The 23,951-nt window shown below is 47.1% G+C and overlaps 1 protein-coding gene across 4 annotated transcripts in view; it reads left to right on the top strand.

The window, feature by feature from the left end:
* LOC119975227 (EGF-like repeat and discoidin I-like domain-containing protein 3) overlaps nt 1-21,774 on the top strand; it is a 119,629-nt gene extending 97,855 nt beyond the window's left edge. For 2 of the 4 annotated variants that reach the window (XM_038814861.1, XM_038814859.1), the window contains 5 exons: nt 1,742-1,897; nt 3,700-3,844; nt 7,428-7,612; nt 13,960-14,115; nt 16,375-21,774. In XM_038814861.1, the coding sequence (XP_038670789.1) occupies nt 1,742-1,897; nt 3,700-3,844; nt 7,428-7,612; nt 13,960-14,115; nt 16,375-16,518 (786 nt within the window). In that variant the 3' untranslated portion in view covers nt 16,519-21,774. Of the gene's footprint in view, nt 1-1,741; nt 1,898-3,699; nt 3,845-7,409; nt 7,613-13,959; nt 14,116-16,374 lie in introns of all 4 variants that reach the window. The other 2 variants (XM_038814860.1, XM_038814858.1) reach the window with 1 other exon arrangement.
* Nucleotides 21,775-23,951: the final 2,177 nt, after the last annotated feature.

The raw sequence follows: 23,951 nt of genomic DNA, 5'->3' as shown, positions 1-23,951 counted from the left end.
TAAAAAAAAACTATATAGTGCTCTGAGGACACCACATTTTGAGTAATGCACAGTATTTAAAGCACAGAAACAGGCCACTTAACCAATGGGAGCTTCCTCCTACCACTGCTATTAAAACCGTGTGGTGTAAGCACGCCTGCTACTTCTGGCCCACAAGTAGTGCTGCAAAAGCACTTAACACCTCCCCAGCGCTGCGCCTGCCTGCCTTGAATTGCCTGGGTCGAACCAATCAAACAGGACGATATTAAAATGGTAACCGCGACTGGATTGGCTGCCCATCCCTTATTTTAAAAAATATTTTAGCGTATCTAATTCATTTTATCCAATTAAGGGGCAATTTAGCGTGGCCAATCCACCTACCCTGCACATCTTTTGGGTTGTGGGGGCGAAACCCACGCAACCACGGGGAGAATGTGCAATCTCCACGCGGACAGTGACCCACAGCTGGGATCGAACCTGGGACCTCGGCGCTGTGAAGCAGCAGTGCTAACCACTGCGCCACCATGCTGCCCTGCCCATCCCTTATTCTGCTAAACCCAGAAGTAGTCACTTTGGAATTGGGTTTGAGATTTAAAATTTTTTAGCATCTCATCTGACCACAGCCCATCCATTTTTCGGGAAGTATATTTCATGTCAGTGTCACATATTGTATAAAGCATTAATATTAGCTATGTAAATATAGAGTCTGAATCATCAGTGATGTAAGATCACATGGAAACAGAGAAAAATCTCTACATGTTGCAAAATGTCTTTAAGGGATGTCAGTATAACGTCATGAGAAGGGAACAAAGTCATGTGATCCAGTTTTAGTTTCACTTTTGCTTTGAACAGAGTACAGGCACATTGCTCGACGCCATCAAGTGCTGTACATTTGTATAACTATTCTCATATGCATAGTCCTAATAAATGAACCCACAATGTGTTTACCCAATCCCTAATGAGTGATTGGTGCCTCGTGTCTTACACAACAAAAAAACTCAAGGACATATATCATTATAAGAACATGACACCATGCCTCGTGTAAGCTTGTAATGTATAATGTTCAGTATTAGGTAAAGTTTACCAACAGCCCAGCCTCCAGCAATATCTGTAAATGTAGACATTGAACAACGTCATCTAAGTCTCCCAATAACAGATGATAACAGATCTCAGCCCTATGGCTTTCATTCAGAATTGGAAGGGGGTGGGTTGGCTTTAAATATGGTAATGAGACCACGAGCCTCTCATCATTCACCTTTATCTATGGTTGGTTGGGTTTCCTGGTCAGGGGTTTCCTGCCTTATAGCCAGGTTCAATCCCGGCCTTGGGTGACTGTCTGCAGAGTTTGTACTTACTCCCTGTGTCTGTGTGAGTTTCCTCCGGGTGCCCCGGCTTCCTCCCACAGTCCAAAGATGCGCAAGTTAGATGGGGTTACGGGGATAGGGTAGGGGAGTGGGCCTAGGTAGGGTGCTCTTTCAGAAGGTCGATGCAAACTCGTTTGGCCGAATGGCCTCCTTCTGAAGGGAACCCACGGTTCTATGGTTAATTCTCCCCTTCACCATGCAACTTTTCCAGTGGGACGCTCAGTTGCCCCAGGCCTCACCTGAGGGGTAGAATCTATTACTTTCGAAAATCAGGTGGGTTGGCTGGATTTCTGGGGCTGAAACCTCAGAATTAAACGGTCAAGTTGAAATATAATTACCTGTTTTGAAGGAAGATGCGCCATTGTTCTCTCGGAAAGCTAACATTCTTGGTTTTGCAGGTGAATTTGCTGAGAAGGATGCGAATTACTGGGATCGTCACACAGGGTGCACTGGCCGTGGGCACTCCGGAATATATCAAACTGTTTAAAATAGCTTACAGTTTTGATGGAGTTAACTTCATGATCTTCAGAAGCAGAGGGGGTGATAAGGACAAGGTAAGGTGGATCTCTGTTGTTGAAACTTTCTTGAAAAGGGCTAATGGTCAGATGCTTCGGTATATTTGACAATGAAACCGGTTATATATCACCACGTGTCAGAGAGGCTCGGTTACTTAATTCCATTCAGATGGAATCCTGATAAATAGTTAAAGTGTTAGAAAAGAAGATGAGCGGGATCTCCATTGGCTGACGCCAAAATCGCGAAACGCGATTGGTTAGGAATAGGTTCAGACGCTAAAATCGCGGCAGGTGCCGTTTTGACGCCAAATCGTGTTTCTGCGTCACCTTGACAGCGGGGTATCAATGAGGTCCGGAACGCACGTACAGTAAACACCATTTGCATATCATTAGCAGGCCTGACCCGGTATTCTCCGGGGCCTCCACGATGCTCTGCCTCAGATGGGCCGAGTACCTGATGGCGCAGATCACTTATGCTTTTAAAAATCGTAAAACCGGCGTCATGGCTGTTGATGGAGAGGGGGGGGGGGAGGTGGTACAGAAAGTGTCCAACATCGCCATAGTTTGCTGACAGTTGTGCCGCTGGACGGGGGGCTTCTGCCAAGGCAGGGTGGAGTAGCGGGGGGTGGCCAGGAGGTGGGATGTGGGGTTGGGATGGATGGGCACATAACACCATTACCGCAGCCAGAATGGCAGCCATGTAGCTGCGCATACTGCTGACTGCCCACTGCGAACTTGGGCCGATAGGTTGTATAGGTGTCCCCCCCAGGCACTGCCCTAGGTGCCCTCTGGCCCCAGCCGACGCATCAGCTGTATGGGCGCGCTCCAGCACAACCAGTGCCATCCTGTTGGCTGGGGTGAGTGTGTGTGTGTTTTTGGGGGTTGGTCTATGATTCCCTTTAGTGCCTTCCCACTACCAGAAACACGCGGCTGGGAGGAGGTAGAATCCCGCCCAATTTTTAAAACCGCTGGCTTGCGTTATAGTCCGCAAAAGCTTTTGATGATGATCTGTGCTCCCCACAAGGGAAAAGGTTGGGAACTGCTGCTGTAGTTATAATCTCTGCCGGCGCTCGTTGTCTCAGCTAACATTAAAGGAACGACCACTCAGGTAATTGTACACTGAGGAGTTCTACCTCCGTGAGGTGCCTGAGGCGGGAAGAAATTTGGGGGAAAATTTTTATTTTTTTAAAATTTAGAGTACCCAAATAATTTTTTCCAATTAAGTGGCAATTTAGCGTGGCCAATCCACCTACCCTGCACATAAGGGGCAGCACAGTAGCATGGTGGTTAGCATAATTGCTTCACAGCTCCAGGGTCCCAGGTTCGATTCCCGGCTGGGTCACTGTCTGTGCGGAGTCTGCACGTCCTCCCCGTGTGTGCGTGGGTTTCCTCCGGGTGCTCCGGTTTCCTCCCACAGTCCAAAGACGTGCGGGTTAGGTGGATTGGCCATGCTAAATTGCCCGTAGTGCCCTAAAAAGTAAGGTTAAGGGGGGGGGGTTATTGGGTTACGGGTATAGGGTGGATACGTGGGTTTGAGTAGGGTGATCATGGCTCGGCACAACATCGAGGGCCGAAGGGCCTGTTCTGTGCTGTACTGTTCTATATTTGGGTTGTGGGGGCGAAACCCACGCAGACACGGGGGGAATGTGCAAACTCCACACGGACAGTGACCCAGAGCCGGGATCGAACCAGGGACCTCGGCGCCGTGAGGCAGCAGGGCTAACCCACTGCACCGCCGTGCTGCCCAATTTTGGGGGAAAATTTTTCCAAGGGTTTGTATTTTTAATGATTTGGAAATTTACCTTTGCCATTTTCAAAGTCATTTGTTTTCTTGTTTTCAGTTATTTACTGGAAACCGCAATAACAACGAACAGAAGAGGAATCTGATTGATCCACCCATCGATGCCCAGTACATACGCCTTATTCCTGTCGTGTGTCAGCGGGCTTGCACACTGCGCATGGAGCTAATTGGCTGTGAATTGAACGGTAAATCCTTGATCCATAATAGTTGGAGTGGGATAAAAATCTTCAGAGACTTGGCCCCGGGGTTTGGGAGAAGAATGGAAAGGGAGGTATATCTCGCACCAGATTCCTTTGCGGAAGGCGGGTAATGACAAATATCCCCATTATTGTCCGGATGTTGTTGCATCAATGCAGGAAACGGTTTTATTGAGGAAATTCTATTTGATCACGACCTTATGAAGTGCCCTGCGGCATCTTAAAGACACACTAGCAATACAATCTGTTTAGGACCAAGGGGATAAACATTGTAGTATTCCCAAACGTGGTGTGTACTCAGACAATGAAGCTTGTGGCTAACATGAGATTGTTGGTTAGAATGACTTTGTTGTTCTCTCTGGTATAGTTAGAGCGAGATTGCTGCTCAGTTTTATGTTGTTAATTTACAGAATAAGATTGTAACCCGCTCAATCCTGGGCTCTACTCCATCCATTTAATCTCCTGAGGAAAGGTTCTCTTGCTGCTCAGGGTAATCACACATAACTCCAAAATATTCTCCCATCTCCACTATTCAGTTGCCAAAGACACCTACTTGCCCCGGACCCCAGGACCACAGGAATGCAGTTAAGATCCATTTTGGAGTATTTGAACACGAGTCTTTTTAAAAATAAATTTTGAGTATCCAGTTCTTCTTTTCCCAATTAAGGGGCAAATTAGCATGGCCAATCTATATACCCTGCACATCTTTGGATTGTGAGTGTGAGACCCGCGCAGACACGGGGAGACTGTGCAAACTCCACATGGACAATGACATGGGACCGGGATCAAACCGGGGTCTTCGGCACTCTGAGGCAGCAGCGCTAACCACTGCGCCACCGTGTCCCCCTTTTGATCACGAGTCTGCTCTTATTTTTATTGTGCCCTATTTCATTCCAACTAGATTTTTACCCTATTCCTTTTTCAGGGAGTTCCCTGTATGGGCCATTTTGGCTCCGAAACCGAAGAGTGCAAAGAGTTGGTAGCACTTTTGTATCTTGGTAGGGTGCAGTGGGTTTAATCTTACATTAAGGCTTATGTGCATAACACAGGCTGACTTAAACATTTTAAGAAGCCAAATCTTTTTTCCCCAATTAAGGGGCAATTTAGCATGGCCAATCCACCTACTCTACATGTCTGTGGGGGTAGGACCCATGCAGACACAGGGTGAATGTGCAAACTTCACATGGACAGTGACCCGGGGCTGGGCTCAACCCAGGTCCTCGGCGGCGTGAGGCATTAGTGCTAACCACAGAGCCACCGTGCCGCCTTAACACAGGCTGGCTGTCCATCATTTTTTTTAAAAATTCATTTTTCCCAATTAAGGGGCAATTTAGCGTGGTCATCCACCTACCCTGCACATCTTTGGGTTGTGGGGGTGAAACCCACGCAAACACGGGGAGAATGTGCAAACTCCATACGGACAGTGTCCCAGAGCCGGGATCGAACCTGGGACCTCGGCGCCGTGAGGCAGCAGTGCTAACCACTGTGCCACCGTGCTGCCCAAGCTGGCTGTCCATCATGAGTTATAGAGTGTGCTGTACTGTCAGTGGTATTGAGATTAAAATCAGGGCCTATTCCTGTTCTCTCAATATCCAGGACAACTTTGCTCCCTCAACCAATACCATGCAGAAAATGCAAAGTGACTGACCACTGCTGGTGAGGAGAGCACTGTGCTTTCTGACTTAACAAAAGTGAGCACATTTCAAAGTAGCGATGTCAAATATAATGTTACCTCATCACAAGTATTAATGCTATTTATTTGTTCTTTCCCAGTTGCTTAGAATCTGCTGTGTGATGGGAAGGATAGGATATCCCATTACTGATGGTAGTGACATGAGTGGGGGAGCAGAGGAAGTCTGCCAATTTGTTCACGCACTATCACTGACATCTCTATTGCCAATGAGTGTTAGGTTACTAATAGGAAACAGCTCATTTCACATAACGTACTTGGAGAAACTGTCAGGCAAACAGAAATAAAAATAGTAATTTAGAGACAGCTTTAGCAAGCTAGCACTGTGATCCTTGTCCTTCCCTGTACATCGAGTACTGTTAAGTCATGCCTTTCCTGTAGCAATATTTTAATCTTTTCCCTGAAGGTGTTGATTCTTTGTGGATGTGGGTGTCCCTCATCCACCAGTATAATCTTCAGGCACCGCAGCCAAGAGGTCAATTTTCAAGTGTAATTTTTCTAGTGAGGTAACTCAGATGAAAAAAAATGAAATGAAATGAAAATCGCTTATTGTCACGAGTAGGCTTCAAATGAAGTTACTGTGAAAAGCCCCTAGTCTCCACGTTCTGGCGCCTGTTCGGGGGGGCAATATGATATGAAAGGCTGGTCCTACACTCACCCCATGGTTCGCAAGCACAATTTCCACCAGGCATCAATAAATCACTCAGCAACTTGAAGTTATTTGTTGAACCAACTGCTGTTCTACCACAGATGAGCTACAGGGCAGCACGGTAGCACAGTGGTTAGCACTGTTGCTTCACAGCACCAGGGTTCCAGGTTCGATTCCCGCCTTGGGTCACTGTCTGTGTGCGGAGTCTGCACATTCTCCCTGTGTGTGCGTGGGTTTCCTCCGGGTGCTCCGTTTCCTCCCGCAGTCCAAAGGTGTGCAGGTTAAAAGATTGGCCATGCTAAATTGTTCAAAAATGTGGGGTGGGGTTCCGGGGATAGGGTGGAGGTGTGGGCTTGGGTGGGTGCTCTTTCCAAGGTTCCAGTGCAGACTCGATGGGCTGAATGGCCTCCTTCTGCACTCTAAATTCTATGTTCTATGAGCCAACTCAATAGATCTACCAGTTTATTACTTTGTTCCCAGTTCTATAGGTTGCTCTTTGTGCCCAATCACCATCCTCCCAACAACAAAAACTCCATTGTTAAACTTTATCAAATACTGTTTTCTAAACAGTGGTGGAGGAAGTCCATTAATGCCCAGGCCTGACATGCCCTTTTGCCCTTGCTTTTTTTGTTCTCTGTGGGTGGGTCTCCTCACTTCTGCCTCACAGTCAAATAAAGATCAGGCATTCATTCCGTGTGGACATTTCAAATCTTAACTATCTCCTGCCTTTTTGTGGTCCATTTGGTCGTTATCAGGAACCCTGATCCTTTTGTTTTTCATAAGAAATTTGCAAGAATTACGAAATGTGACCCCAGGGCAGCTCGATCCCGGCTCTGGGTCACTGTCCGTGTGGAGTTTGCACATGCTCCCCGTGTTTGTGTGGGTTTTGCCCCCACAACCCAAAGATGTGCAGGGTGGGTGGATTGGCCACGCTAAATTGCCCCTTAATTGGAAAAAAGAGAGGAATTGGTTCCACTAAATTTATTTTTAAAAAGATGCCAACGTCCTGGAATCTCACAGGATAAAAGGTTGACTTGTAGATGACTGTAGTACAGTGGAACCAACCATGAACAGATACCATGAAAAATGGCCACTTGACAAGGTGCTGGAGGTTGCCTGGGATGAAGGGCTTCAAGAGAGGATAAAGGATGGTGGTATTATAATTAGTGATTTGGAGGCACTTCCCACTCTGTCATAAAAATTTGTGTTTACAGTTTCCTTAAACACAACAGGTTGCTCGGAGCCACTTGGGATGAAGTCAAGGTTCATTAGAAACAATCAGATCACTGCCTCGAGTACGTATAAAATGTGGGGGATTGACGTTTTCACCTGGGCACCTTGCTTGGCGCGTTTGGACAAACAAGGGAAAACCAATGCGTGGACAGCTGAACTCAGCAACAAATCACAATGGCTTCAGGTATCAGTCTTAAACCTTCTTAACTAAATGACTGTGATTGTGTCTGCTTATCTATGGTTTAGTGAACAAATAAATTGCGGACTGGGTAGTGCAAAGATTGGGCAGATGGTCTGTCTCCCTCAGACGGAATCTTCTGGCACGTTTGCAACCTAATTTTAGAATTCGAGCTCGTTTAAGTGTAGATCCAGAAAAAGATATCTTCCTGCAAAGGTTTGCGAGGAATGCACTGCCTCTGACGGGCATGAATGTAAAATCATTTGATGGTCAGAATTGGGACGTGTAAAATTGGATAGACGGGATTCCCTCCATGATCTCGCCTACCCCAGACTGGTCATCGTTTTACTTCAGGGCGGGCAGGCCCTTGGACCGGTAGCCTACCCTTTCCCCAATTAAGGCCCTTAAGTGGCCATTTAAGGAACTTCTCTTCCCCTCGCCACTATTTGTAAGATGATGGATCTGGAGGAAAACCTGAAATTAAACAAAGTTTGATCTTGTGCCGGAGGCGATGGGGTGGGGGGTGTGATGCGCCCATCAGTAGACTCCTTTTGACTGGGACGCCCCCGCCTTGGGACCCAGTGACCTCGGGACCTTACTCAATTCCCGACCTACCCCCCGTGATCCTGATCTACAAAGAACAAAGAAAAGTACAGCACAGTGATGCACCATCGATTGCACGCGAGGCGAGTGATTTACCAATGTCAGGCTTTAATTAACTAGAACACAGCCTGGCGATCGTCTACAGTGGAAAGGGACGATCGTCAGGCTTCTGAGCATTTATACCTCGTTGATAGAGGCGTGGTTAACTCAGCCTCTCGGCCAATCGGTCGAGAGGCACATGACCAACCAGGGCCAATGGTAAGCCGACGTTCTGGCCCAATGGCAGACGAGTATGCAGATCATATCATCACACACAGGAACAGGCCCTTCGGCCCTCCAAGCCTGCGCCTACCATGTTGTCCGTCTAAACTAAAATCTTCTACACTTCCGGGGTCCGTATCCCTCTATTCCCATCCTATTCATGTATTTGTCAAGATGTCCCTTAAACGTCACTATCGTCCCTGCTTCCACCATCTCCTCCGGCAGCGAGTTCCAGGCACCCACTACCCTCTGTTTAAAAAAATTTGTCTCATACATCTCCTCTAAACCTTGCCCCTCGCACCTTAAACCTATGCCCCCTAGTAATTGACCCCTCAACCCTGGGAAAAAGTCTCTGACTATCCACCCTGTCTAGGCCCCTCATAATTTTGTAGACCTCTATCAGGTTACCCCTCAACCTCCGTCGTTCCAGTGAGAACAAACCGATGTTATTTAAACTCTCCTCATAGCTAATGCCCTCCATACCAGGCAACATCCTGGTAAATCTCTTCTGCACCCTCTCTAAAGCCTTCACATCCTTCTAGTAGTGTGGTGACCAGAATTGAACACTATATTCCAAGTGTGGCCTAACTAAGGTTACAGCTCACCATAAAATTCCTACAGTGCAGAAGGAGGCTATTCGGCCCATCGAGTCTGCACTGAAAGAGCACCCCCACCTAGGCCCATGCTCCGCCCTTTCCTCATAGCCCCACCTAACCTTCGGACACTTAAGGGTCACTTGTGCATGGCAAATCCACCTAACCTGCACTTTGGACTTTGGGAGGAGACCAGAGCATCTGGAGGAAAACGACGCAGACACAGGGAGAAAGTGCAAACTCCTCACAGACAGTCACCCAAAGCCGGAATTGAACCCGGGTCCCTGGTGCTGTGATCCATCCGTGCTAACCACTGTGCCACCATGCTGCCCTCACGAACCCCTCGACCTTCCATGTCCACCCCCCCTTCCCCTCACCGTACCTTGACCCCTGCACTTACCTTTCCTCCGGTTCCCAACACTTTGACGCAGGAATGTTCCTGGCATGACTGCAGATTGGCCAGCAGATCTCCAAAGTGGGTTTTCCTCCTAGTGGTGGTCTGCCAGTCGGTGTTGGTTAGAGCGTGAAACCGCATTGGGCCTTCTGATGTTGGCAGGGATGTGTTCCTGAAAACTCTGGCCAAAGTGTTTATAAGGCAGATATTGATGCTATCTTGACAAATAGGGAGTTAAGTAATGAGGTGAGAAGGTAGAGAATTGGGATTAAAAAGATGGCGCTGCCCTGGGTATCACAGCTTCACAGCTCAAAGAATTGGAAGGGTTTCTATTTTTCTGTTGTGCCTACTAGAATCTTGTTTCCTGCCCAGGAGAAGATCCACTGGAAGCAAAGGGAGATGAATCTCAGTTAGGATTAAACTTCAAATGTTTGTGACTACGGAAACAACAGTCCAACATTTGCGACCAACATATAAAAGTTCACCATGTTTTTCGGATAAACAAACCAGAGAAGCCTGAATATGTGTAGAAAGTTATAATTCCAGGTCGTGTTGGGATCATTTGAGTATCATCTGTGGAATGAATGGTTTGAAAATATTTTATTTGCTTTTTAGCATTTTAACATTTTATACATAAAACAGTACAATGCAAAAGAAGAACACCCCCCCCCCCCACCCCACACTCTACACCCCCACCCCAGCAGCTGACGGTTACCACCACTTTCATTTTTTAAAATAACATTTTATTAAGGTATTTGAAAATTTTTATAACAGTAACAAAAACAATGACATCAACATGGTAAAATATACATTCCCCCCCCCCCCCCCCCCCAGCCCAATCTTCACACACCTCAACCATATAACAACAATCCCCCCCCCCCCCCCCCCCCCCTCGGGGGCTTCGAGTCCCTCCATGCTAACAGTATCCGTCTCCGGGCTACCAGGGAGGCAAAGGCCAAGACATCGGCCTCTTTCGCCCCCTGAACACCCGGATCTTCCGACACGCCAAAGACTGCTACCCCCGGACTCGGCACCACCCGTGTTTTTAGCACCGTGGACATTGCCTCAGCCAAAACCCTGTAAGCTTTGGGCATGCCCAAAACATGTGGACATGATTTGCTGGGCTTCCCTCGCATACCTATCCTCTACCCCGATAAACCTGCTCATTCTAGCCGCTGTCATGTGTGCCCGGTGGCCTACCTTAAATTGTATCAGGCTAAGCCAGGCGCACGATGAGGAGGTATTATCCCTGCTTAGGGCATCCGCCCATAGACCCGCCTCTATCTCTCCTCCTAGCTGGTAACCAACTCTTTCAATTGAAGAATAAACAGACCCCATCTCTTGTGGACCCTCAATCAGCCCCCCTCAAGGTAAACGTAACCTCCTACAAATATAGAAACTCCATCAAGTCCCCAAGCCATACCGAGACTCTGGGCAGAGAGCCTGATATCAACAGGATCTGCCTGTGAGCAATCAGCGAAGCAAAGGCTAAAAAGTCTGCCCCCACTCCTGTCTGCAGCTCCGGCAAGTCCGACACCCCAAATATGGCCCCCAGGGGACTGGGCTCCAAATCCAAGTGCATGAACGAAATAGTTGTCTGTCCCATCATCTCCTGGAGTGTCCCCTTAGCCACCGCATCCTCAAACATCTCCACCAACAGCAGCCCCAACTTATCCAAAAACTTCTTGCAGAATTCCACCAGGAACCCATCAGCCCCGGCGCTTTACCTGTTTGCATCTGCCCGATCGCCATCCAAACCTCTGCCATCCCCACAGACTCCTCCAATCTTGCCTTCTCCTCTCTTACTTTAGGCACTCCAGTCTCCAAGAACTGCCTCATATCCGAATTATCCCCCCCGGAGCCTCCGACCTGTACAACCTTCTAAAACTCCTCATATACCCTGTTCACCTGCTCCGGCGCCACCACCAGCCCTCTTGCCCCATCCCACCTGTCTAATCTCCTGCAATGTCCCCTGCCGGCGGAGCTGTCCCGTCAGCAAACGACGGTCTTCTTCCCCATTCCCACACCACCTTCGCCCGCCACAACTGGCGTACCTCTTTCCCCGTAGAAGAAAGGTCAAACTCCATCTGCAGGCCAAAGATTCCGGAGTAGGATTTCCCATCAACCTCCAAGATTTCATCTACCAGCCGCTGCTGCTCCTCTCTTGCCTCCTTATCCACCTGAGCCTTAAACAAGATGATCTCGCCCCTTACCACTGTCTTCAGTGCCCTCCCATACCACCGACGGCGAGACCTCCCCATTCTTGTTGAACCCCACATAATCGCCAATCACCTTCCCCATCCTCACACAAAAACTTGGATCCGCACCAGCCCCACATCCAGCCTCCACACCGGCCTCTGTGCCAGCCTCCTATCCAGCACCACATCCATCAAATGCAGAGCAGGATCCAAAATGACAATGGCCGAGTATTCCGTTTTCTTCACCTCCCATTATGCACTGGCGAAAAAAAGGAATACTCTATACCCCCTGGATGCAAAGACTGCCATCCCAATTCGGGGCATTCGCTAACCAAGCACCCATTACTATAATGTACCTGCCCCCCCTGATCTGCCACCACCTTCTCAATATGAAGCCTAACTCTCTTGTCCACTAGTACCTCTACCCCCTGGGCCTTGCTATCAAAGCCCGAGTGGAACACCTGACTCACCCAACCCTTCCGAAGCCTAACCTGGGCCTTCATCCTTAAATGGTTCTCCTGCAGCAGCACCATATCAGCTGTTCAAATGCGAGAAGACTCTTGCCCACTTCACCGGTCTAGCCACCCCTGTATATTGCACATTACCATTCGGACTGGGGGTCACTCACCCCCCTCCCTCTCCTATCAGCCATGACCACGGCCCCCAGTCCCACCCCACAAGTGGGACCAAGCCCGACCCCTAGTCACGTTCAGTCAGCTTCCCCTCCCCCTTTCCCCTCTTTCCCAGAAACCCCTCAGCCACTTGCTCTCAAAATAACTCCTCTCTGCATACACCCTATCGCCCGTCCATTCACACCTCCCAGGCCCTTCGAAATCTGTCCACACAGGCCGCAGTCCCTTCCCCCACCTTGCTCCCGTTCACCAGCCAATTTAAGTTTGTTAGCGAGATGGCCTCTGTCAAACCCCCTTCCCCCACCTAGTACAAAATCCACCAGAGAAACCCACCACACCCAACCTTTCTAAACCAGTCAGACATGAGAAACCCCAAACAAAAGGGGAAAGAAACACCTCCAACAAATTATCTCACCATCCCCTCCCAACCACAACATAGGAAAACAAACTCCAAACTGTTCAACCCTCACGAATGCCTTAGCCATCTCAAAGTAATAGTGCCTGGAGTTATTTTTTTATTTATTTTAAAAATTATTTTTAAAAATTCCAATTAAGGGGCAATTGAGCTTCGTCACTCCTACCCTGCACATCTTTGGGTTGTGGGGGTGAGACCCACTCAGACACGGGGAGAATGTGCAAACGTTGCATGGACAGTGACCTGGGGCCAAGATCGAACCCGGGTCCTGGGCACTGTGAGGCAGCACTGTGCCACCGTGCCATCCTTAGTTTCTGGAGTTATGCGTGACTCTCAAATTCACTGGGTACACCACCCTGAACCGCACATTACTCTTGTAAATTGCCGCTTTTACCCTGTTAATGGCTGTCTGTCACCTTGCCAGCTCCACCGTGATGTCCTGGTATGTACGAATACCACTGCCCTCCCACCTCACCTCCCTATTCTGCTTGGCTCATCTCAAGACCTCCTTCATCTGATAGCTGTAAAACAGACTATCAGAGTCTTGGTGGATCATTCACCTTTGACTTCGGCAGCGCTCCACACCGAACACGAGTTCTCAGGCAGACTAGCGCTCTCTCCTTTTCATCCATTGGATTTTCAACATCCTCTGATTACCACAACTTTACTGGAGACCGTTCATGTAGTTTCCCCCCAAACTTAAGTGAAAAGGGTCAAAACACCGAAGCTCTAGCACGAGCCACCCAACGTGCGACCTCCACCTACACGTCACCGCTGGAAGTCCCCAACGAATGGATTTGAGTAGCATAGATTATAACATTGGATCATTTTTATTGAGTTTTTCCATAAGGTTGCCAATGAGATATTTCCCTAAACTGTATCGAATTGGCACTTTGTGACTGTTCACTTCCCACAATAGTTTGAGGTGGACAAGGGCAGCTTTGATTGATACATTTCCCTTGCCCGTGACTTACGTGAATCAAGGTCCGATGCTTAGACTCGTACCGGAAGAATTGCAACTTGGGTGAGTTGTGAGAGGGTTTTAACTACTCAAACAGCGAGGGGCAGCTACCAACTTCAGAAGCAGCAAAGTACTGGCAGTCAGACTGGAGGGAAAGATGGAATGTGCTCAGAGAGTCCACAAATTTGCAATTGGCGCACGGTCTGTTTGAAGGATTCAGCTCGATTGGGTTAATGTCCTTTCATTGTTTTAACCAATTTGACTCTCCCTCTGCAATGTTAATCTGTTGTCTTTAGATTGACCTCTTGATGCCTAAGAAAGTCACTGGCATCATCACCCAAGGAGCCAAAGATTTTGGCGTAGCTCAATATGTGGAATCCTTTAAAATTGCTTACAGCGATGACAGAGAGTCGTGGTCTATTTACCAAGACGGCATCACAAGGACAGACAAGGTAAAAAAAAAAAGAGGTGCTATGCTGTTATGGTGCTAAGGAGCCCAAGAGATTCAAGAGAAGGTCAAACGATGTATTGAGCTTTATTCTCGGTATTGGCAATTCCATCTCATGAGAGATCATGGGTTAAAGCCCCACTCCATGTCTGGGACACATTCTCTGAGTTGCCGGTCCGGAAGGTACAGAAGAATTAGCAGATGGACTCAATGGTACAGGTGGATGGTACAATGTTTTTAAAAGTGGAAAATTGAGGGCCTCAAAGGTTGCCTGCCTGGGGGGGGGGGGGGTTTCCTGGAGTCCCGGCCAACATTTGTTCCTCGTCTGACACCTTCGAAAATAGATGTTGGAATCTTGCTGTGCACAGAATGGCTACTGTGCTCCTCTATGTCACAGCACTGCACTTTAGCATAATGGGAAATACTTTGAGATATTTCTGAGAGATGATGCAAATGCAAGCCTTTTTCCTGCCAAGATTTAATCAGCCCTGTTAGAGGCGGTTGAGCAAAGGTTAATGTAAGTGTGCTTGTTAAGAATTTGGGTTGGGGCACTCTTTGACTGAAAATGATTCAGGTCTGGCTCGGCCATTTTGAGCTCCTGATTTGGGGGGGGGGGGGGGGGGGGGGAGGAAGAATTTGTCCTTCAGCCGATCTTGGGGGCAAGTAAATGTCAAAATATTTCAGGCTGTGTAGCTAACAAAGAACAAATGACAAAGAAAAGTACAGCACAGGAACAGGCCCTTCGGCCCTCCAAGCCTGCGCCGACCATGCTGCCTGTCTAAACTCAAATCTTCTACACTTCCGGGGTCTGTATCCCTCTATTTCCATCCTATTCATGTATTTGTCAAGATGCCCCTTAAACGCCATTATCGTCCCTGCTTCCACCACCTCCTCCGGCAGCGAGTTCCAGGCACCCACTACCCTCTGTTTAAAAAAACTTGCCTCGTACATCTCCTCTAAACCTTGCCCCTCGCACCTTAAACCTATGCCCCCTAGTAATTGACCCCTCTACCCTGGGAAAAGGTTTCTGACCATCCACTCTGTCTATGCCCCTCATAATTTTGTAGACGTCTATCAGGTCGTTCCTCAACCTCCATCGTTCCAGTGAGAACAAGCCAAGTTTATTCAACCGCTCCTCATAGCTAATGCCCTCCGTACCAGGCAACATCCTGGTAAATCTCTTCTGTATCCTCTCTAAGGCATCCACCTCCTTCTGGTAGTGTGGCGACCAGAATTGAACACTATACTCCAAGTGTGGCCTAACTAAGGTTTTATACAACTGCAACATGACGTGCCAATTTTTATACTCAATGCCCCGGCCAATGAAGGCAAGCATGCCGTCTGTCTTCTTGACTACCTTCTCCACCTGTGTTGTCCCTTTCATTGACCTGTGGACCTGTACACCTAGATCTCTCTGACTTTCAATACTCTTGAGGGTTCTACCATTCACTATATATTCCCTACCTGTATTAGACCTTCCAAAATGCATTACCTTTCACCCCTGAGAGTGATTTCCATTTCCCCCACTCCCACCCGTAGAAGACACTCCTTCCCTACCTATGGAGTGGGAGGTGGTGGTGTTAGGGCGGTGGGACAGGAAGCCAGCGGATTTCCCTTCTCTCAGCTCTAATTACTGTTGCTTTTTGGGGCCACCATGTGAAAGCTGGAGATGGAAACTGGTGATGCTAGTTCCTTTCGTTCTCACAGTGGAACGAGAAGGCTTTGTATCAGTCTCCTTCTTCCCGTTGGCCCCTAACATTTTACCTGCCAAAATACCTTGATCCCGGCCCAGGTCAACGGTACCTGTCTTCCTTCTGAGATGCATCTGCCTTGATGGACCCTCACCCCTCTCTGCTGCCTCAATTTATATTGAGCTAGACAGGGGGTGCTCTGGGAGCCAATGCATTTCACCTCAGCCAGTTGGGCTAAGGACGAGAAAATGGGCTAAGGAGGGAAAATGCAAGAGATTTCCCCACTCCTGTTGTCACACCACTGACCCCTGCTGGAAAATGTTTGTATGAACATCTTTCTTAGGCCTGGCTGCAATGCCTCGATCATTTAATAGTCTACCAGAACTCACTGTCTAAGATCACACTTGAGGAATGGTTAACCAAGTGAGGCACCGTATGGAGTGATGCCCCAGCTATTGAGGAGAAAAGAGTTGGGTGGCGGAGGGAGGGGAAGAGAGTATATCTGGGACTAAAACGTTTGTAATCAGCAGAAAGAGTAACATTTTCTTTGTTTCTTGAAACCACTATTGCAGGTTTTCCAGGGAAACTATGACAACTACAGCCACAAGAAAAACATATTCGATCCCCCAATCGACGCACAGTTTATTCGGATCTTGCCTCAGACCTGGCGCGAGCGGATCACACTCCGCGTGGAGCTCCTGGGATGTCAGGAATAGACACTTTGCTTCTTGCATGCGATAGGGGAACATTCAGTATGTCGTGCGCGCTGATCTGCATCATTGCATTGTACCTGTTTATACACACTGGAACGCCAGCTTCATTTTATGATAACTTTTCATCAACAGAGACCCAAGTGACCATGTTTTAAAGCATCCCATAATGTTGTAGTGTGCCTTCCCTTTGACCTGTGGCCCTGGATGATTTGCTAGTCTCCGTGTGTGTCTGAACCTCCATTCTCAGCTTGCCACGGGACATTAATGGAAATTCCTGCTGTTTCCTTTCCTTTCTCCTGTTCACTGGCAAAGGAATGCGAGGGAACGTTATTGGGAAGCAGGGCTATCTCAGCTTCCACACAGTGAGCGAAAGAACCCAATAAAAGTGAAACAGTCAGTGGTTCTAGTCCTGTGGGGACTAGAATGGATGGATCAGTGTGATTGGAGTTCGGAGTTCAGCGTGTGGGGGAATCTCAGGCATTGCTCGGCCCAGCATTCCTGAGAGTCCTGTAAGCAATCAGGATTCTGGCACTTAAGAGAAAAATGGGTTTGTGACTCCAATGGATTAATAAATAAAAATCTGCTGCCACCTTAGCCTGCGCACTCTCCAATGAGACAGGGAAAGGATCTTGCACTATACCGCATCATTGATGAGATATTAAAACATATTTTTTTAAGATTTGGATTATGGGGTGACATCTCTGATAGAGATTTCAACCGATCTGAGGTAATTTTAGCTCTTAACAACAATGCAAAGTAGACGATCTTGGATCGGTTGCCTGTTGTACATCCATCCTGGTTTTCGTTTTGTATTCCATTTCCAAAAGAAATCGGGAGAACTGCGGAAACAGGCACTGATTTGATCTGGCCCACGTCAATTTTACCCCCATTAACTCCTCAACGAAGGCCCTTCAGTGTTAGTAATCCTTGTTGCTTTGGGATTCAGTTTATGTGCAGGACACTGGGCTAAATAAGTGGATCTCTTTTACTGTACAGTGAATTGACCAGGGATTACGATCGGCGCAATGGCTTTGTAAGAAACTGTGCCTCTCGCGGGAAGCCACATCTGTCAGTGACTGGGCTGTGCAGCGATGATCAAATCCGCCTCGGGTCAGACTGGATTGAATGTTTGGGGGAAGGCATGTGATATCAGTGTATTTCAGTGACACCCTGAGACTAAAGACAAGAACAAAGTGGAGCAGAAATCTGGAATGTCTTGAGGCTGAGTTTCAGTTCAAAATTTCAGAACTGAGATCAATAGATTTTTGCTCGGCAAGGGTATTCGGGCAACATATCCAAGGCACGTTGTTCGATATGATCAAGATATAGATCAGCTTTGATCTAATAGAATGGTGGAATAGGTTCGAGGAGCTGAATGGTCTCCTCCTGTCCCTATGTTGCGAAATGGTGCTCAGTAGGGGTTGGCAAGTTCCAGTATCTCTGCCTCTCTCACAAAATCAGAACAAAGAGCAGGAAATGCCAAGCACGTTTGCAGCTGTTGTAATTTACAAAGGCACAACGTTCGACTAAATTAAAAAGCAGGATTAATGAAGAGGCCAGTTTCTAATCATACACCATTTTAATGAATGCAGAGAAATGAGACACCATTTACAGGAGACACCTGGAGGTGACTTTTTCTTTTGCTCGCTTGCATCTGCAACCTGCCTGCTTGTTTGCAGATTTTCCTTCAGGTCATGCGCACTGGTTACTCAATAGCCAGTGTGCAGTTCAGCTCTGTTCAGAGAGGGAACTGGAGAATGCAGTGGCAGTAAGATCACTTTGTGTCTGCAACGCTCACCCGAAAACAACCAGTATGCCACAGGAGGAGGATTTGTGAATGAGCCGTGCATTATTAAAGTTGCAAAGGTTGTCCATTCAGAAATTGACTGTAAAATGATACGCCTAACTTTTAACATGCAAAGACGTACGCATGTGCCTGCAGGAAAACCCTAGTTAAACAAGGTGCAGTTCTTACAGGTGACCTTTAGGTATTTATTGACTTACTTATTAACTTGGGTCACTAGTTCCTGCACCTTTTAAATATCAATTTGATATTGGTTGGCTGTAGGGTAGTTTGGGAGCTGAGAATTTTTAACTCATTAATTCATTGGCAAGACATTTACCATTTTCCACAGAACGTTTCCATTTCATAATATCAAGTACGTGTAAAACATTAGGAACACACAATTTGTAGAGTAGTGTGATATTGAGACAATGTGAGTACAGTGTATCCCAGTAGCTGGCAATGGGAAAGTTGAAAAGTCCTTGACCTGATACACCACAAGGTCTCTACAATTCTTACCTGGGACCGTCCCAAGGAGCTTCTAAATTACATTAATGCCACCTGATCATCTACTCATCAAATGCTCCATGGGGTAATGGTCTCAGCTGGGACAGAGAGATCGCTGAATATTAATTGCAGAAAGCCCAGGCTGAATAGTAAAGGGGTGAGGAGAGTTTTGAACCTCTGGATGTTTTCTTGATTATCTTTGGGGAATACAGAATTGTTTATCAGGAAAGTAGATGGATAGAGGGAATGACAGGTTTGATTGTACATGGCCTGTGAGGCTGTGCTAGAGCAGATGGCTCATGGATTGTAGACGGTGATTATTTGGGAGGTCCAAAATAAGGGCTGCAGGAAGAGTGGGATTGATGGGCCAAATGTCTTCCTTCAAGCTTTTTCCCCCCTTGCGTTCTAAGTTAGTATGCATGGCTGGGGGTGTGGGTAATGGGGGCAGTGTGGAGTTGGCAACAGAGATGGAATCAGGTGTTGGGAATGTTACGATCACCGTTGATGTTGTAACTGGACGGGAAGATCCCAGAATGGAACTCTGGCTCGAAAGAACCTAACTTTTAAGTTATTAAATAAAACATGGAGGAACACCAATTTGTTCTAACAACGCGGAAAAAACATTTATTAAACATGAAAAAGTTGGATTATGATACAATACACGTTCACTACCCTCCTTCTCCCCTTAGCTTGACAACTACTCCCAGGTTTTGGATTAACATGGATTACAAAGTATATCTTAATCCACAATGGTCTCATTATTACAAAGTCTCTTTTAAGCACACAAGATGACTGTGGCCGAATACATTCTCCACTCTAAACCCCAAGAGAATTTTTGTGGCTGTCTCCTCAGAATCTTTCCCCACCCCCCCTAATGATTACCATGTGAATGCTCCCAAAAACACGCTTTGAAATCTTCTATCATAATAATTACGCTTTCCCTTAGCGATTTGCATTCCGAAATATAGACCAGAGGCTGGATTATCCGCTGCCGGGAGTGCCCATTGCACTGGCAGCACACCCACACCTGGGGATTTGCCGACGTCGTGGGGCTTCCCACAATGGGACAACCCATTGGCCGGCTGTCGGGACAGAGAATCCCCCTGCCGGCGGGAGCACACCACACCAAAAAACTGGTGCGACAGGGTGGAGAATTCCACCCCAGGTCTTCCAAATGGCACAAAGCTTCCATTCCACTTTTAACAATGAATACAGTCCAGGAATTTACACCAAACCCTTTAGGATTTCTTTATCTTGACTGTTGTGAAAACTGTCCACAATTGCTTTAACTCTCGACTGTATTAAAATTGCATCAAATGTTTGATCTACCTCTGAAGTCTGCTGTCCCACTTTAAATCAAGTTACTGCAATTGCCTCTTTAATTCAGAACACTTTGTTTACTCTTCCTTGAATTCTTCTGAACCATACCTTGGTGTCTGTTCACTTAACTCCAGAATTCTTGGCTATTTCTCTTCATTTCTGTAGTTTTCATAATTAGCTGGACTTTAGGTTTCTGGCATCTATTTTTTTAATCATTACACATGGTACGGCTTTTCATCTAGCAAAGCTGAGAGATGTTCCTTCTTTAACCTTCCAAAACCAACTGCTTCAAGCAGAGCTATGAGAGCTGCCTTCTCTCTCACTACCTATCTCCAACTGAAGTTAAATTAGCTGAACTAAAACTGAAAAGCTTCTGTAACTTACAAAGGCCCAGTTGCTAAGCAACCACTGCAGGCTTATTTACTCATCACACCGCAGCCCTCTCTTAGCACAATAGAATACAGCATGTGGAGCTGAACCAACCCCACACATACAAACATCTGTCCAGCATGAATCTTAATCTAGGTTTTACCCTTCGAGGCTCAGAAACATTACATCAAACACACTTGAAACTATATCTTATTTCTAATGTTTACCAATACAAACATCAGTCCCTGAAAACTACCTAGGAAAACAAGTGAATCATGAACAACTGAGTGTGCAAATGCATCAGCAAGGGAGCTTTGGGGAATTTCTAGAATAGCGAACGCTTTGCAATGGTTTGTTCCTTTGGATCAAAGCTTGAACGTGACTGAAGTAGGATTTTAAATGAAGTTGTTTTTAGTAACTTGAGGAAGCAGGTGGAGCTTGAACATTCAATTTATTTTAACTACGTACAAAGGTCTGCATGAAGCAGCATCTCGCTCCCAGTGCAATCCCTGTTGGGAGGGCTAATCTGTCCAGCCACTGCTTTGGGCCGACTTTTATCTCAACAATACATAACGAGCCCCAGTTAGGTGGTCTCTGCCTCCTATCCGGTGAGTTCGTACTCCATGAGTCCAACTGGGAGATTAATGCTGGTTTCCCCGTTATCCTCATGGGGATTATGGTACTGTTGAATTGTACAGCACAGAGAAAGGCCACTCAGCCTATCATGCCCATGCTGGCTCCTCAAAAGAGCTAGTCAATTAGATCCACATCCATGGTCCTTCCCCATAGCCCGGCAAATTCTTCCTTTTCAACTACATATCCAATTCCAATGTTTGTGTGTTCTGATGAAGTTACTGAATGGGTAAGGCAAGGTTTTTTTTTCCACGGCCTATGTTTCTTGGCCTTTATGATTGTAAATAGTAGCGGGCCTAGTCCATCCAGAAAACGAGGCATCTTTTCAGCGAACCCCTTTCACCAACAAAGAAAAGTCCAACAAAAACTCGATGAAGCTGAATTTATTAATCAAATGCAGCATGCTTGACTGCTATATCCTGTGCCTACAGAATGGGGTCCTATAGAAGCTTTTAAGGCCTTTGAAATGAGGACGTCCTTTTTGGATTAACCTTTCTTGAGCTGAACATCTGACAATTTGCATGACTCATGTTCTAAAGTACTGTAGTACACTCCACCATGTACTGTAATCTCTGATTTAGGTAAGAACTAATCCTGCTGGATTAAAAAAAAATATTGGTGCAAATAATTAAAAGGATTAAAACAAATGTTTTCTAGCTTTCTTGGTCTTTGTACTGAAACTCTGTATTGCACCAGTAATGCTGATTCCTTTGATAGGCCCACACTTTTAGATTTCCCTTCACTTCTGATCTTCAATGTCCTGCATATAGGTCGCTGAACCTCTGAAGCATATTGCACACACAATCTTGATTCATCAACAACGTGATGAGCAGAAGTATTTTAAACGATAAAGGCCTTATAGTGCCTGACCACAGGATGTTCCCAACTCATGCTTCATAGCTAACAAAGTACTTTATAGAACTGCACGTCAGAAAGAATGTAAGTTCTTCAAGATAAACGAGACAATAATGTGTACACCTTCCCCCAACCCCCCCTCTCATTTCCCCAACAAATCAGCTCTGGGAGCAAGGAATGTTTCAATTTCTGCTGTATTTGTCAACAGCAAAAGTTTGACCTTACTTGGAAGTTATTGTTAAACATTGAAGTATACTGTTTAACAGTGAGTTTCATTATTACAGCACGAGGTGTTCAGCTGGGAGTTAAGGTAAATCTGTCAATATCTGGGTTCATGGGCTGGGGGGGGGGGGGGGGGTAGGACACACACTTCAAAACTCCTGCACCTAGAGATCTGCCTCACTGACCAAACCAAATAAAGGCTCTTTTGCAGGAGGAGTGCAGTTTGTTTTAGGAGAGGATGGGTAAATATTCCACAGTGCAGTGAATGGTTTAACTATGCCAGAAAAGCATCAAACACTTTTAATTTCAGATCTGTAATTCAACATGGAATAGACATGAAACAGTTTCTAATGCTTACACAAACCAGGGCCCTTAAATATATTGTAAAGTGAAGGTGGCCAAAAGCGACTCTGTTTGATCTTGTCGCTCAGCATTCGGTTGATTCATACCACTGTCCAGACCACATGAAGAGATGATGGATTCACTCCAATCTCTGGTCGAAACTGGACTGCTGGAGAGCTTCAAACAAGAGAACAGCCATTGTGGCCAATTATAAACATTAAAGAGAATTCAAGTTTGGGATTAAGAAGATAAGCACGAAACCTAAAACAAAATTCAGACATTGAATCGTTTCAGTGCGTGGTAAGTACAAATTGGGATTGGGTTACTTGATGAATCAGAACATTGTCCTTTCATCTCTGGGACTTGGTCCAGGGTAATTTTGGAGCCTGAGGGAAACACTTCATTGCTAAACAATTGCTACCAAAGGCCCATTACTACTTGCTCAATAAGCATGGCGCGGGATTCCACGGCGAAAATCGTGGTCGGCGTGGGGGCGGAGAATGGGCGTTGACGCCGATGTCCGGCGTGCCGCCGCTCCTGCGATTCTCTGGTCCCCGGAGCAGCGGCGCGCATTGCGCATGCGCGGTCTATGCGGCGCAGGTAGGGGGCCATTGACAGAGGCTCCTGCGGCGATTCTCCGGGGACAAATGGCCGAGTTCCCGATGGCGTGGTTCTCACCATGTTTTGCCTGTCGGGAACGGCCAGTGGCGGCTGCGGGCTCAATCCGCAAGTGCCCTGGTGGGGGGCAGGGGGTCCTTCACGGGGCGGGGGCCTCACAGATGGGGGGGGGGGGGGGATCGGGCGGCATTGATTCGCGGGCGCGCACGATCTCGAGGGGGCCTATATTTTTTGTGCTGCTCCACGGTCCGAGTCTGCCAATCTGCACGGCGCAGCCACCTCAGGCCGCCGGCGAGCACATGCGCAGACTCCTGCCCAGAAGTGTAGGGTCCCGTATCCGCAGCCAGAGCTGCGAGAAGCACTCTGGGGCCCTGCTAGCCCCCTGCAGGTTGGGGAATCACTCCGGACTTTCTTAAGGAAAGTCTAGAATGAAATACTTGCATTTTGGCGCTGGCGTGGGGACATAGCCCCATTATTGGAGTGGGGACATAGCCCCATTATTGGAGAATTGCGTCCAAGGTCTGTCTGGATATCTCCCACTCCTGAGAGCAAGTTAAAGTTACAACTCAGCTTCCAATTGATGCACGCAGATAAAAGCAAATTATTGCGGATGCTGGATCCCAAACACTTCTCCCCCTCGCTTCCCTGTCAGCATTCCACAGGGACTGATCTCTTCGGGATGCCCTGCTCCATTCCTCCATCACTCCCAACACCTTTCTCTTCTTCAATGGCACCTTCCCTTCCAATCGCAAAGGCCTGAGCACACTTTTCGAGTGAGGCAGCGCTG

The sequence above is a fragment of the Scyliorhinus canicula genome, chromosome 12 (genome assembly GCF_902713615.1).
Source record: "Scyliorhinus canicula chromosome 12, sScyCan1.1, whole genome shotgun sequence".
NCBI lineage: Eukaryota > Metazoa > Chordata > Chondrichthyes > Carcharhiniformes > Scyliorhinidae > Scyliorhinus > Scyliorhinus canicula.
Note: the sequence above shows the minus strand (reverse complement) of the source record. Positions and strands in the feature narration are given on the sequence as shown.